The sequence below is a fragment of the Mustela lutreola genome, chromosome 16 (assembly GCF_030435805.1).
Source record: "Mustela lutreola isolate mMusLut2 chromosome 16, mMusLut2.pri, whole genome shotgun sequence".
NCBI lineage: Eukaryota > Metazoa > Chordata > Mammalia > Carnivora > Mustelidae > Mustela > Mustela lutreola.
Genome location: NC_081305.1, coordinates 56,377,424 through 56,389,665, shown reverse-complemented (window position 1 = coordinate 56,389,665; position 12,242 = coordinate 56,377,424). Strand labels below are relative to the sequence as shown.

The following is a 12,242-nucleotide window of genomic DNA, read 5'->3' as shown; positions in this document are numbered from 1 at the left end:
GTTAGCAAACAAGTAAGGGGGTGGGGGGGGGTGGGGAAGAATCCTTTTGACTTTGCTGCTGGTTTCCTCGGGGTCTGATCTCTTCACCTGATGAGTGGTAGGGCGGGTTTGCAGCCTTGCATTCACGGTGATGGGGCTGCCTGTAATTGCCAGCTTGCCCCGACATTTAGTAACTTTGTCATACTGAGGGTCGTGTTTCTGTTTGTTTTGTGAAAACCTGAGTTCGCGTGAACCCCAGAGTAGTGAATGCGAGGGGATCTTGGGGACCCCACATAAATGTTTGGTATTTTGAAGCCTAGGTAGGATGGATGTCTGCTTCTTAAGAAATGGATTCGGTATATATTTTTTAAAGATTGACTTTCTTTATTTGTGGGAGAGATTGAGAGAGAGACAGAGAGAGCACAAGCAGGGGGAGCGACAGAGGCAGAGGGAGAAGCAGGCTCCCCCCACCCAGCAGGGAGTCCTGATGTGGAGCTTGATCTACAACCCGAGAATCAGTGTATTTAAGAAGATGTGGGTACTCTGACACCTGGTACATTGTTTGCACCCCTAGGGAATTTTGAAATATGAAAGCCATTAATTAAATCTCTCCAGTAGAAGGAATTTTTATTTTAGTTGGAAAAGATGACTTCAAGGCTTAAAAAAAAAAAAAAAAAAGCCAACCTCATCAATTGTATTGTAAATTATTTAATTGTAGGTTGTGTTTTGCTTGATAATGTATTTCTGGAATATGTAATAATAGATCAATGTGTTTAAAAAATTGCAGGTTGGTTGGGGTAGATCTTGAAGGCTTCCTCCATCTGCCCTGGTTCGCTCTGTTCGAGGCTCCTGGCTGCGCAGAAGCAGCCACTTTTGTAGATCCTTGCCGGTCTTTTCAAGGTTCCTTATTTTTCCTTTAATTCATGAAAATGAGAAAATGAGCTCATTGTGCACTCTTCTGCAGCTAGTGTTACAGATCTTAAAAGGCTCAGGTGACCGAATGTCATATGGGGGGTCTTCCGAGACCGACAAGGGTATTTGTTTCTATAAAAACACTACTGCTCGTGTTTCTCTTTTATTTTTTATTTTTTTTTAAGATTTTTTATTTATTTATTTGTAAGAGAGAGAGAGAGTGAGAGCGAACACAGGCAGACAGAAGGGCAGGCAGAGTCAGAGGGAGAAGCAGGCTCCCTGCAGAGCAAGGAGCCCGATGTGGGACTCGATCCCAGGACGCTGGGATCATGACCTGAGCCGAAGGCAGCTGCTTAACCAACTGAGCCACCCAGGCGTCCCTCGTGTTTCTCTTTTAAAAGATATTTATTTATTTATTTATTTATTTATTTGACAGAAGGAGAGAGAGAGATCACAAGTAGGCAGAGAGACAGGCAGAGGGAGAAGCAGGCTCCGCGCCGAGCAGAGAGCCCGATGTGGGCCGGATCCCAGGACTCTGCTACCATGACCCACGCCGAAGGCAGAGGCTCAACCCACGGGGCCCACCCAGGTGCCCTTGTGGCCCCATTTTAAAAGATTCCTCATGCTTTAGAGATAGGAAATGCACGTATTTAAGGATGCAATGCTATGATAGCTGGAGTTTTGTTGACAATAATGCGATAGGAGAAGGGCAGTGAAGGGGGATGGGTGGAAACAGGTAGATGGTGGGTGAGGGCTTGTTTGCATTTCCTTTTCCCTGTATTATGCGTGTTCACACTTTCCATGATTTAACAGCAAATGGTTAGACAGATCTTTTGTACTGCTAAGCTTTTTTTCCCCTCTACTTAAAGATTTTAAGCAGTCTCTACACCCAAGGTGGAGCTCCAACCCCCAACCCCAAGATCAAGAGTCACACATTGCACTGACTGAGCCACCCAGGTGCCCCCTCATGGTACCTCTTTCACAACCGCCTTCTTTCCAAATCTTGTCCCATTCACAGGTCCTGGGGGTTAAGACATTGGCATATCTTGGGAGGGGACGCATTTCAGCTCATAACAGTGCTCCCCAAATGGGTGTGTTGTTCTAGGACCCTGTGACCTTCACAGACGTGGCCGTGAACTTCACCAGGGAGGAGTGGGCCCTCCTGGACTCCAGGCAGAGAATTCTCTATAGAGACGTGATGTTGGAAAACTGCAGGAACCTGGCCTCTCTGGGTGAGCATCCTACCCTCCCAGACATGTTCATGGCCAGGACAAATGCGAGTCAGACCCCCTCCTAGGTTCCCAGAGCTGTGCTGAGAAATGGGGTGGGACTTGCTGAATAACCAAGATGGGGCCACCGCCCCCCCCCGGGGGTGGACTAGAGTTCACCCCATGAGACAGGAAATCTGTCCATTGCATTGCATTTTTATTCTCTTCCTGATTAACAGCCCTCGGGAGGTCCTTAGGTGGGTGAACATGGAGAACAGAGCGTTTCGTGAGGAAAACAGAGGGACCACTTTGTTGCTCCCTACTCACACTTACTTAGCTCCAGAACCCCTGCAGACCACAATGTGCACCCCTGTTTCATGGAAAATCCTGGCCCTGCTCTCTTGAGCCATCATGCACTGTCCCGTTTCCCGTGACCGGGCATCTTAACTAGGCAAACAGAGTCTGGTCTCCCAATTGGAGCAAGAAGCTGGTCTGGGAATGGTGCGGGGGAATTTTACCTTGTGCACCTGCCTGTTGGGAAGACATGAATCCTTACAAGGAAGGATTTTACAATGTGGAAATGTTGATGAAGAATCCATTTCATCCATGTGCAAAACAGCTGTGGCTCCTCAGAAAGTTAAATGTAGAATTACTGTATGACCCAGTAATTCCATTCCTTAGTATCTACCCAAGGAGTTGAAAGCAGATGTTCCAGAAGATACAGGTGTGTTCATAGCAACACTCCTCACAGCAGCCACAATGTGGGAATCAACCAACTGTCCATCAACAGATGAATGGACAAATGAAATATGGTAAACAGGTTGCAATATGGACGAACCTCAAATGCAGCATCTTGTTAAGTGGAAAAAGGCAGACACGAAAGACAATGTATTACCTGATTTCATTTATATGAAATATTTAGCATAGGCAAATCTATAGAAACAGAAAGCCAGTTCGCGGTTACCAAGGGCTGGAGGGAAGAACAGGGAGTGGCCGCTTCATGGTCTTGTAGTTCTCTTTCCTTTGGGGGTGATGGAGATGTCCTGGAACTGAGTAGAGGTGCTCTTTGCACCACATGGCCAATGTCCTTGATGCCACTGAAGGGTACACTTTAAAATGGTTACTTTTATGTTAAGTGAATTTCATTGCAATTTTTTTTAATTTTTAAGATTTTATTTACTTATTTGAGAGAGAGACAGTGCACAAGCTGGGGAGAGGCAGAGAGAGAGGGAGAAACAGACTCCCCGCTGAGCAGGGAGCCCAATGTGGGGCGTGATCTCAGGACCTGGGATCATGACCTGAGGTGAAGGCAGATGCTTCGTCGACTGAGCCACCCAGGGGCCCCACCCCTTCATCTTTAAAATTACACATGGGCTTTGTCTTGGTCTGTTAGGGCTGCTATGACAGAACACCACGGCTTGGGTGACTTACACACAGACTTTCTTCCACATTCTGGAGGCTGGAAAGTTCCAGGTCAAGGAGCCAGCAGGTTCATTCCCAGTGAGGTCTCTCTCCCCGGTTTGCAGATGGCCACCTTCTCATTGTGTCCTCACATGGTGGAGAGACAGTGAGTTCCATTCCCCAGCTCTTGTAAGGACGCTAGTCCCATCATGGGGGCCCCCACTGTCCTAGCTCATCTCAACCCCATTACTCCCAGAGGCCCCACCTACAAATACTATCCCATGGGGAGGTAGTTAGGGCTTCAACATAGGGTTTTGTAGGAAACACAAATTCAGTCCATGACAGACTCTTTGTTCCATTCTTGCCCATGTGGCATTCCTGACTATGCTCTTAATCCCCACAGAACCCATCATCACCACGGTCAAGCTCCTGATGCGGCCCAAATCCCTGATGTCTTTCTGCTTCACTTGCTTGGTCTTCCTTCCCTTTCACATCCCCCTCACATATGCTGAGTGAATGTTTGAAAAGAAACCCACACCGGCGTTTGCCTATTTTAGCATCTCCAACCCACCTTAACGGTCAACAAAGAACTTAACTTTTGTGTCCCTTTATTTCAGATTTGCTAAAGCAACATCAGACAAAAAACTCAACCCCTCAGCCAGACATTCTTGCTAAAAAGACACCTGTTGAAGCAAAGAGAGTATGCACCGTGAGCCATGCTTCCCGGCAGTCCCTATTGGGAGAAGACCGGAAATGCCACAAAACAGACAAACCACTCACACAAAGGGAGCAAAAGTTGAAGCGAGTTGCCACTGTACACGAAAAAGATGAGTCTCCGGTTAGAATCCATGACTCTCATGATATGAGGGACGACTCTCTGCCTCGCTCATGGAGAGATTCTACAGGAAACCGTATCCAGAAACATGGCTCAAACATTCTGAAACAAAATCCTGCCCTAACCAGTCATCAAAAGATCTACAGAAACAACAAAAATGATACAATCTTGCAGCATGTTGAGACGACCCCATCTGTAGGACATCAGATGGAGCCAGAGTCCAAAATATGGACTGACCGTCAGAACAATGTGCTTCAGACCCATAATAATATCTGCAGGGGGGTGGACTTCCATGAATGGGATCCATTTGGAAAAACCTTTGAGGAAGACATTTCCCTTAGGTTATGCAAGACTCCCATGAAAGAGAAGACTTATGAGTCTAATCCATGTGAAATCACCTTCCAAAATAGCTCGACCCATGATGTGCAGAGGCAACCCGATATGGCAGAGGCAAATCACGAGAAGAATCAAGGTGCGAAAACCTCTGTCCACATTGCAAATTCTGACTCACACAGGAAGACTAAGACCAGAGAGGGGAGATATATATGTCAAGATTGTAGGAAAAGTTACGTGTATCTGTCATTCCTTAGGAAACACATGGAAATTCACACCGGAGAGAAACCTTATGAATGCAAGACCTGTGGGAAAGCCTTTAGATATACCTTACACCTTGACAAACACTTAGCAAAGCACATTAGGAAGAAGCCCTATAAATGTGAGGAATGTGGGAAAGACTTCACCAATTCTCACAGATTTAAAAGCCATCTGAAAACTCACCGTTGAGGGATGCCTGGTCAGCTCAATGGGGAGAGCTTGCAACTCTTGCTCTCGGGGTTGTGAGTCTGAGCCCCACGTCGGGCGTAGAGATTGTTTAAATAAATAGATGAGCTTTAAAAATAAATAGATAAAAATAAGAATTCACAGTTGAGGGGTCCTGTGAATGAAAGGAATGTGAGAAAAGCTTCATTAATTTTCTCAAAAGACCAAGCACATAAGGACATGTTAAGGGAACTCAAGTCTTCCCTGAAGGATGAAAATGTGAGAATTCACACATTTACATATTCACATCTTGTGAAGGTAAGGTCTAGAAAGATTTTATGCCTTCCTGCTTTATGACTTCTTCATTTTTTATTAACTAGTAATATTTTTTAAGTAGACTCCATGCCCAGCATGGAGCCCAACATGGGGCTTGAACTCCCGATCCTGAGATCAAGACCTGAGCTGAGATCTAGAGTCCTCTGCTTAATAGACTGAGCCACCCAGGCACCCCCTTCTTTCATCTTCAGTAGACATTTGTTCTCACATTGGAGAGAAATGCCATGAATCTAAGGAATGTGGAAAAGCCTTCAACATTGTCTCAACATAATCCCAACGTAATCCCTGTAAGAACTCACACTGCAGAGTAAGGAATGTGGGAAAGACCCCTTTGAAACTTACTCCTTAAGTTACAGCCAGAGAGGTACTGCGATTGTAATAGATAGAAGAAAGCCTTCCGTAAGATGAGTACATAGTTGGAGAGAAACACAGTAAATGTTAAGATTGCTGCTATTATATCATCTCATCCTTCAACTGGGACCAAAATTTGTGATTCTCCAGTTTTTCTTCTCTAATAAAATCCTAGAAGATGATGAAAATCCCCCTATGCGCCCTTGCAACTCTGCCATGTGAATTTCAGTATGTAGCAGATTTGTTAGAATTTATATCCAGATGGTCTCTCCAACATGAACATCTGTTTAAACCTCATTTAATTCCAATTGTGGTGTAGTGTGCTCCAGGATAAGGCTTTTTTTTTTTTTTTTTTGGTCAGTTGGATTTTACTGGTCATGATTTGATGGCTTTATGGTCAGAGGATGCGGTCTTTATGATGTTGATGATGTGAGACAAGTGTTCTGATGATCGTTTCAATCTCTTGGAGCTAATTCTGTCAATTACCTGACCATATTATTTTTGTCTCATCCTCTTTACTAAGGGTGCATAGACTTGTTTTTCCAGAGTTAGCACTGTTGAAGGTTTTTTTTTATTATTTTTATTTTTGAGATTTTATTTATTTATTTATCTGAAAGAGATCACAAGTAGGCAGAGAGGCAGGCAGAGAGAGAAGGAAGCAGGCTCCCCGCTGAGCAGAGAGCCTGATGGGGGCTTGATCCCAGGACCCTGGGATCATGACCTGAGCCGAAGGCAGAGGCTTTAACCCACTGAGCCACCAGGTGCCCCTGTTGAGGGTTTTTAAATGCATTTTCTACTTTTTCTCCTAACTGATGGTAGGTAGAGCTTACATCTTTGACAGAATTCATTAGTTTGGATGCCTAGAAAGCTGTTGGAAAGAGGAGAGTGTTTGTCATTCTTTTTCTCTTAACTAAGTTCCCTTTGCTCTCTTTCCCAGTTACTCTCTGGAAGTTGGATGAAGTTCACTGAATTAGCACAAGCAACTTTAGGATCATAGGGATGAAGGTTATAGCCTCAATAACACAACACACAAAACACAAGAACCCCCACTCCCCTGTAGCATGTTTTTGGGTGTCTGTGGCTGCAACAGGCTTCATTTCTAAACTTATTATGTGAGGTGATCCCCTAGTTAGAGTAAGAAGCATTTTATAACTCCAGAGTTAAATGATAAAACTAGTGTAGGGCCAGTGTTTTTAAAACTGCTTCTTGTGTGTTTCAAAACACTGATTTTCACTCCTTGAGTGTTTTACATTCTCTCACAAATAAAATTTTTGACTCTTCATCCGTCTTTTACTGAGCAAGCTTGTCATATAAAATCCCACTAGAGAAGTAGATTATCAAAGTCTTCACAGCTTTATCAATTCTTGTTTAATGTATTTGTAGACAATGTTATTAGATGCATAGGAGTTTAGTCATTTTCTTTATTACGTGAGTTTTCTGTTTAATCCATGTTTGTTTGTCATCACCACTCCACGAATAGATGTTCATCATCTTCCTTTCATAACTGAGGAAACTGAAGCACAGAAGTTAAGGGAGCCTTCCGATGGAAACAGCTTCTTTTGAGGTTCAAAGCAAGCCAAACAAAGTTTTCATTGTCAAGCTCAGGGTTTAGTGCCTGTGTTAGTTTCCTGTTGCTGCTGTTACAAGTTGTCACAAATATAGTGGCTTTAAACAACCTGAATTTATCATCTCACATTTCTGGCAGGCAGAAGTCCAAAGTGGGCCTTACTGGGTTAAAATCAATGTGTCCATGGTGCTATCTTCTTTCCTGGAAGCTCTAGGGAAAATTTATAGTCTTGCCTTCTCCAGCTTTTAGAGGCCACCTGCGTTCCTTGACTCATGGCCCTTTCCCCTCCTTCAAAACCAGTGACAGTGGATGAATTCTCACATCACATTCCTCTGACTCTTAGGCTTCTGTTAGAGTCCTTCCTCTTCCATTTATAAGGACCTTTTGACTACATCAGATCCATCCAAACAGCCCAAGATCATCTCCCATCTCAGGCTCAGCTGATTAGCAACTTTAATTCCATCTGTGACCTTAATTCCCCTTTGCTAATAGGATAACATAGTCACAGGCTCTGGACATTAGAACATACATATTGTTGGGGGCCATTCTTCTGTCTACTACAGTACATATATGAAATATCAAGCTTATTAATGGTCCAAGAGAAAACCTTCAGAACTAAGTTATTCTGGCTTTTGAGACCGTGCTGTTGTTAATCAGATATATCTTCTTGAGCATCTCCTTTAGGCTGAGGACTGAGAGCCTAAGAGCATTTTAGGCTTCACAGGCAACACGTAAACAAATGGATGTGAAATTTATTTATAGACATTGAAATTTGAATTTCACATAATTTCACATATCACGAAATCTTCTTTTGGTTACTTTTTTCCCCAACCATTTAAAAATATAAAACCATTCTTAATTTAGAGGCCTGATCTGTGCCACTGGCTGTACTTTGCTGGGCTCTGGTCTAAAGGAAAGAACAAAACAAGCTTTTATCTCATGTTTTCTTGGGAATAAGACAGAGCTATATAGAGGCATGGCTCTTTATATACTGATTTTTCTTATTAATTTTTTTTAAATTGGGAAATATGGCTCCCCAAAAGTATATGAAAATGTAAACATACAGTTAAAAGTCAATAAAAAGGGCTCCTGGATAGCTCAGTTGGTTAGGCAACTGCCTTCGCCTCGGGTCATAGTCCTGGAGTCCTGGGATTGAGGCCTGAGTCCTCAGGCTCTCTGCTCGGCAGGGAGTCTGCTTCTCCATCTGACCTCTCCCCTCTCAAGCTTCCTCTCCCTCATTCTCTCTCAAATTAATAAATAAAATCTAAAAAAAAAAAAAAAAAGTCAAGAAAGAGATCAGCACATACCATCCACGCCCATCACAATTTATTAAATGCCCTAGAATATAGGTCTGTACCTACAGGTGTTTCTTGCAAGCCCCAAGTGGAGACTAATGTATTGTCCATATAAGTATATATTCCCTTGTTCATCTTTATGTTACTGCCTTTGTATAAGTCCCCGAATACATTTTCTGACTTTTATACTACACACAATGACAGCACAGTGAATATGTCTTTGTGTTCTGCTTTTTTCAGAGAAAGATTTTTTTTTAATATTTTATTTATTTATTTGACAGAGAGACACAGCAAGAGAGGGACCACAAGCAAGGGAAGTAGAAGAGAGAGAAGCAGGCTTCCCACCAAGTAGGGAGCCCCATGGGGGGCCCATCCCAGGATCCCAGGATCACCACCTGAACCAAAGGCAGATGCTTAACAACTCAGCCACCCGGGTGCCCCCAGAGAAAGAAAGATTAACTCAGATGGTTGGTTCTTTTATTTTCACTGCCCCGTGGGTTATTTTTTAGTTAAATTCAGCAAAAGAGACCTTTGTTCATGTATCTCATTGTAAATATTATAAACATTGTTGCTAAAACCAATTTTGATAAGTCTCTGAATGGGTTTCTCTTGCAATAGAACTGCTGGGTTGTACAATCTGCTTAAGTTCAACAGAAAAGTGTTTTAGGGAGCACCAGGGGGCTCAGTCTGTTCGGTGTGGGACTCTTGATCCAGCTCAGGTCTTGCTTTCAGGGTCATGAGTTCAAGCCCAGCATTGGGCTCCAGGCTTGGCGTGGAGACTACTTTAAAAAAAAAAAAAAAAAAAAGCATTTTAGACTGGACGGTATTGTATGATTCCTTTATATGGAATTTCCAGAAGACGCCAATCTAGAGACAAGAGGGCAGATCAGTGGTTGCCTGGGGTTATAGATAGCACAGGAACTTCACTGCAGGCAGCCAAGACAGAACCTTTGGGGATGGTGGAAATTATCTAACACTGGACTGTGGTGACAATTGCACAACTCTGTAAGTTTGTGAAAAATCACTGAATATTCACAGTGGATGACTTTTCCAGCCAGTAAATTATGCCCGAATGAACCCCTGAAGGCAGGGAAGGGGGAAGGAGGGTAAAAGACATCACAGGCCTTGGGTGTCCACAGCTGCCTGACGCCCAAAAGCTCTGCTAAGTTCAGCTTTGGAGGTTTGGGGAGGAGCTGGGGGTCAGGGGACCCAGCCTGTGGGTGAGAGGGCTGTCGTGCTTGGCCTGCTTTGTGCAGTCCCACCATCTGCCTTTTCAACTCCCTGTTTTACCAACGAATCTGGGTGCATTTAGGCCCCCTCCCCATCCGCCCAGGCCATGACCAGGAGTGCCTTGTAGAGGAAAAGGACTCTGCCTGGGAGTCAGGATCCCTGGACTCCACTCCAAGGAGTGGCGGGCAGGGAAGGTTGAATGAGGCTTTGGGATTCCTTCCGCCGCCCCATGCCTTCCTACAGGTGCAACATAGGAATTTGTAACAGTTGGTTTTAAAAACATGCCAAGCCCCTTCTAAGTGCTTTACAAATATTAACTACTTTCATACCCACGACAACGCTGTGCCATGGGCACTATTTCCCGTTCCATAGCAGAGAAAACAGGCACAGAGAGGCTAAGCTAGCTGACCAAGGTCACACAGCCATCTAGGGAGCCCGATGGGATTCCACCCCCGGCTGTCCAGCACCACACCGGTCTCTAAGCACTAGGTGGGGAGGCGTCCCCTACTGGCGGGGTCGTGACTGTGGGTTCTCGTCTGTCCTCCCCTCCAGGACACAAACTCTGGGAGCGGTGACTCGTCCAGCGCACAGCGGGAGGTATGGATGATCATTGCAGAACGAAGGGAGATGTAGGACTCATCCTTTCCTGACCCCCCGAGCCCTCCTGCCGCTCTCTGCTCGGGGAGCTGGACTCCTGACCAGGGTCTCCAGCCCTGGCAAACTGGACCCTCGGGGCGATGCGAGACCAAGTGGAAACCCGGGCCTGGACGGTGGGAAGGAGCAGAACCCGCTCTCGGCGGGGGGCGCGCGCCACCTGGCGGCCGAGTCCCGCCAGCACAGCGCCGCGAGGAGACCGGGAAGGTTTGCTCCGGGCGACGTGGGATCGCGTCTGAAAGGGAGATGCTCTCGCGAGTGCATCCGGCGGGGGTCTGGAAATCAGTGCGAGGCTGGGGCCCGTCTCCCTGTGGCGTCCAGACTTTTCTGACCGTGATGCACAGTAAGAAATCATTCCACATTAACATAGCTTCAGGAAATAACCGTATGATTTTTTTATAAAAAGATTTTATTTAGGGTACCTGGGTGGCTCAGTGGGTTAAAGCCTCTGCCTTCAGCTCAGGTCATGATCTCAGGGTCCTGGGATCGAGCCCCACATCGGGCTCTCTGCTCAGCAGGGAGCCTGCTTCCCTGCCTCTCTCTGCCTTCCTCTCTCTGCCTGCCTCTCGGCCTACTTGTGATCTCTGTCTGTCAAATAAATAAATAAAATCTTAAAAAAAAAAAAAAGATTTTATTTATTTGACAGACAGAGATAGGGAGAGAGGCAGAAAGCTCAGCCCCTGCTGAGCAGAAAGCCCGATGCGGGGCTCGATCCCAGGATCCTGGGATCCTGACCCGAGCTGAAGGCAGAGGCTTTAATCCACTGAGCCACCGTCTTCAGGTCTAGTTTTTTTTCCCGCTGACAAAAGATTACAGTGGAGAAAGGGCTAAGCGCCCAGACCGCCCCCTAGCGGTATTAGTCCACCACCTTGTGCGGTCGCCAGCAAGATAAACTGGGCTCAGAGGTGAAGACACCTGTCCAAGGCTACCCAGGCTGCTGCCTCGCTGACTTCCTGCGTGTAGACTCTACAAATACAAGAAAGCTTTCTCATCAGATCAGAAAGTCTATAGCTTTTTCCTCTTTTCCCATATGCATTATGGGAAATTAAAATCCCATTACTCTGATGGATTAATTATTTTACAAATAAAACTAGTGAGCCCACGTGGAATAAATGGTACCCGGACCACAAGTACGAACTAACATCCGGAATGGCTGAGCGTGGAAGGTGGCGGCCCCTGCTGGTTGCCCAGACACACACAGGCTCACCGGGAAGCTTAATTCCGAAACGGGAATTTTCTTTTAAAAGTCTGAAAGGTACACCAAAATACTCTACAAAGATTTTAATTAAGAGAGAACATAATTTGTTATTCTTCCTCATATTCTCATTTACTTTTTCTTAAAAAATGGGCTCCATGACCAGTGTGGGGCTTGAACTCACCACCCTGAGATTAACACTGGCATGCTCTTCATAAGGAGCCAGCCAAGCACCCCTTTAGTCTTTTAAATTTTACTAAACCGTTTATTGATTCAAAAAGGAAGTAATATCCTTCCTAGATTCGTATGACAAACATACTCCCTTACCGTTAAAATGTTTGTGCTTCAATTAGGAATTTCTTCATAAATTTTGTACCTAAAATTCTGCACCAAGAATTCGCCACTTGAGCAATAAAAGAATGAAGGGTACCACCGGCCTCTTAGTCTTGTGGTGAAAATATACCTTAATGCTTCTGTGCACTGATAGAATTTCACCAGTAGAGAACGCACAACTTGTGAT

General features: G+C 45.0%; 1 protein-coding gene across 7 annotated transcripts in view; it reads left to right on the top strand.

Moving 5' to 3' along the window:
* Window positions 1–9,243, top strand: part of ZNF114 (zinc finger protein 114) — a 28,294-nt gene extending 19,051 nt beyond the window's left edge. For 6 of the 7 annotated variants that reach the window (XM_059152550.1, XM_059152546.1, XM_059152548.1 and 3 more), the window contains 2 exons: window positions 1,997–2,123; window positions 4,118–7,061. In XM_059152550.1, coding sequence (XP_059008533.1) covers window positions 1,997–2,123; window positions 4,118–5,118 — 1,128 coding nt within the window. In that variant the 3' untranslated portion in view covers window positions 5,119–7,061. Of the gene's footprint in view, window positions 1–1,996; window positions 2,124–4,117; window positions 7,062–8,924 lie in introns of those variants that run through there. The other variant, XR_009348749.1, reaches the window with a different exon arrangement.
* Window positions 9,244–12,242: the final 2,999 nt, after the last annotated feature.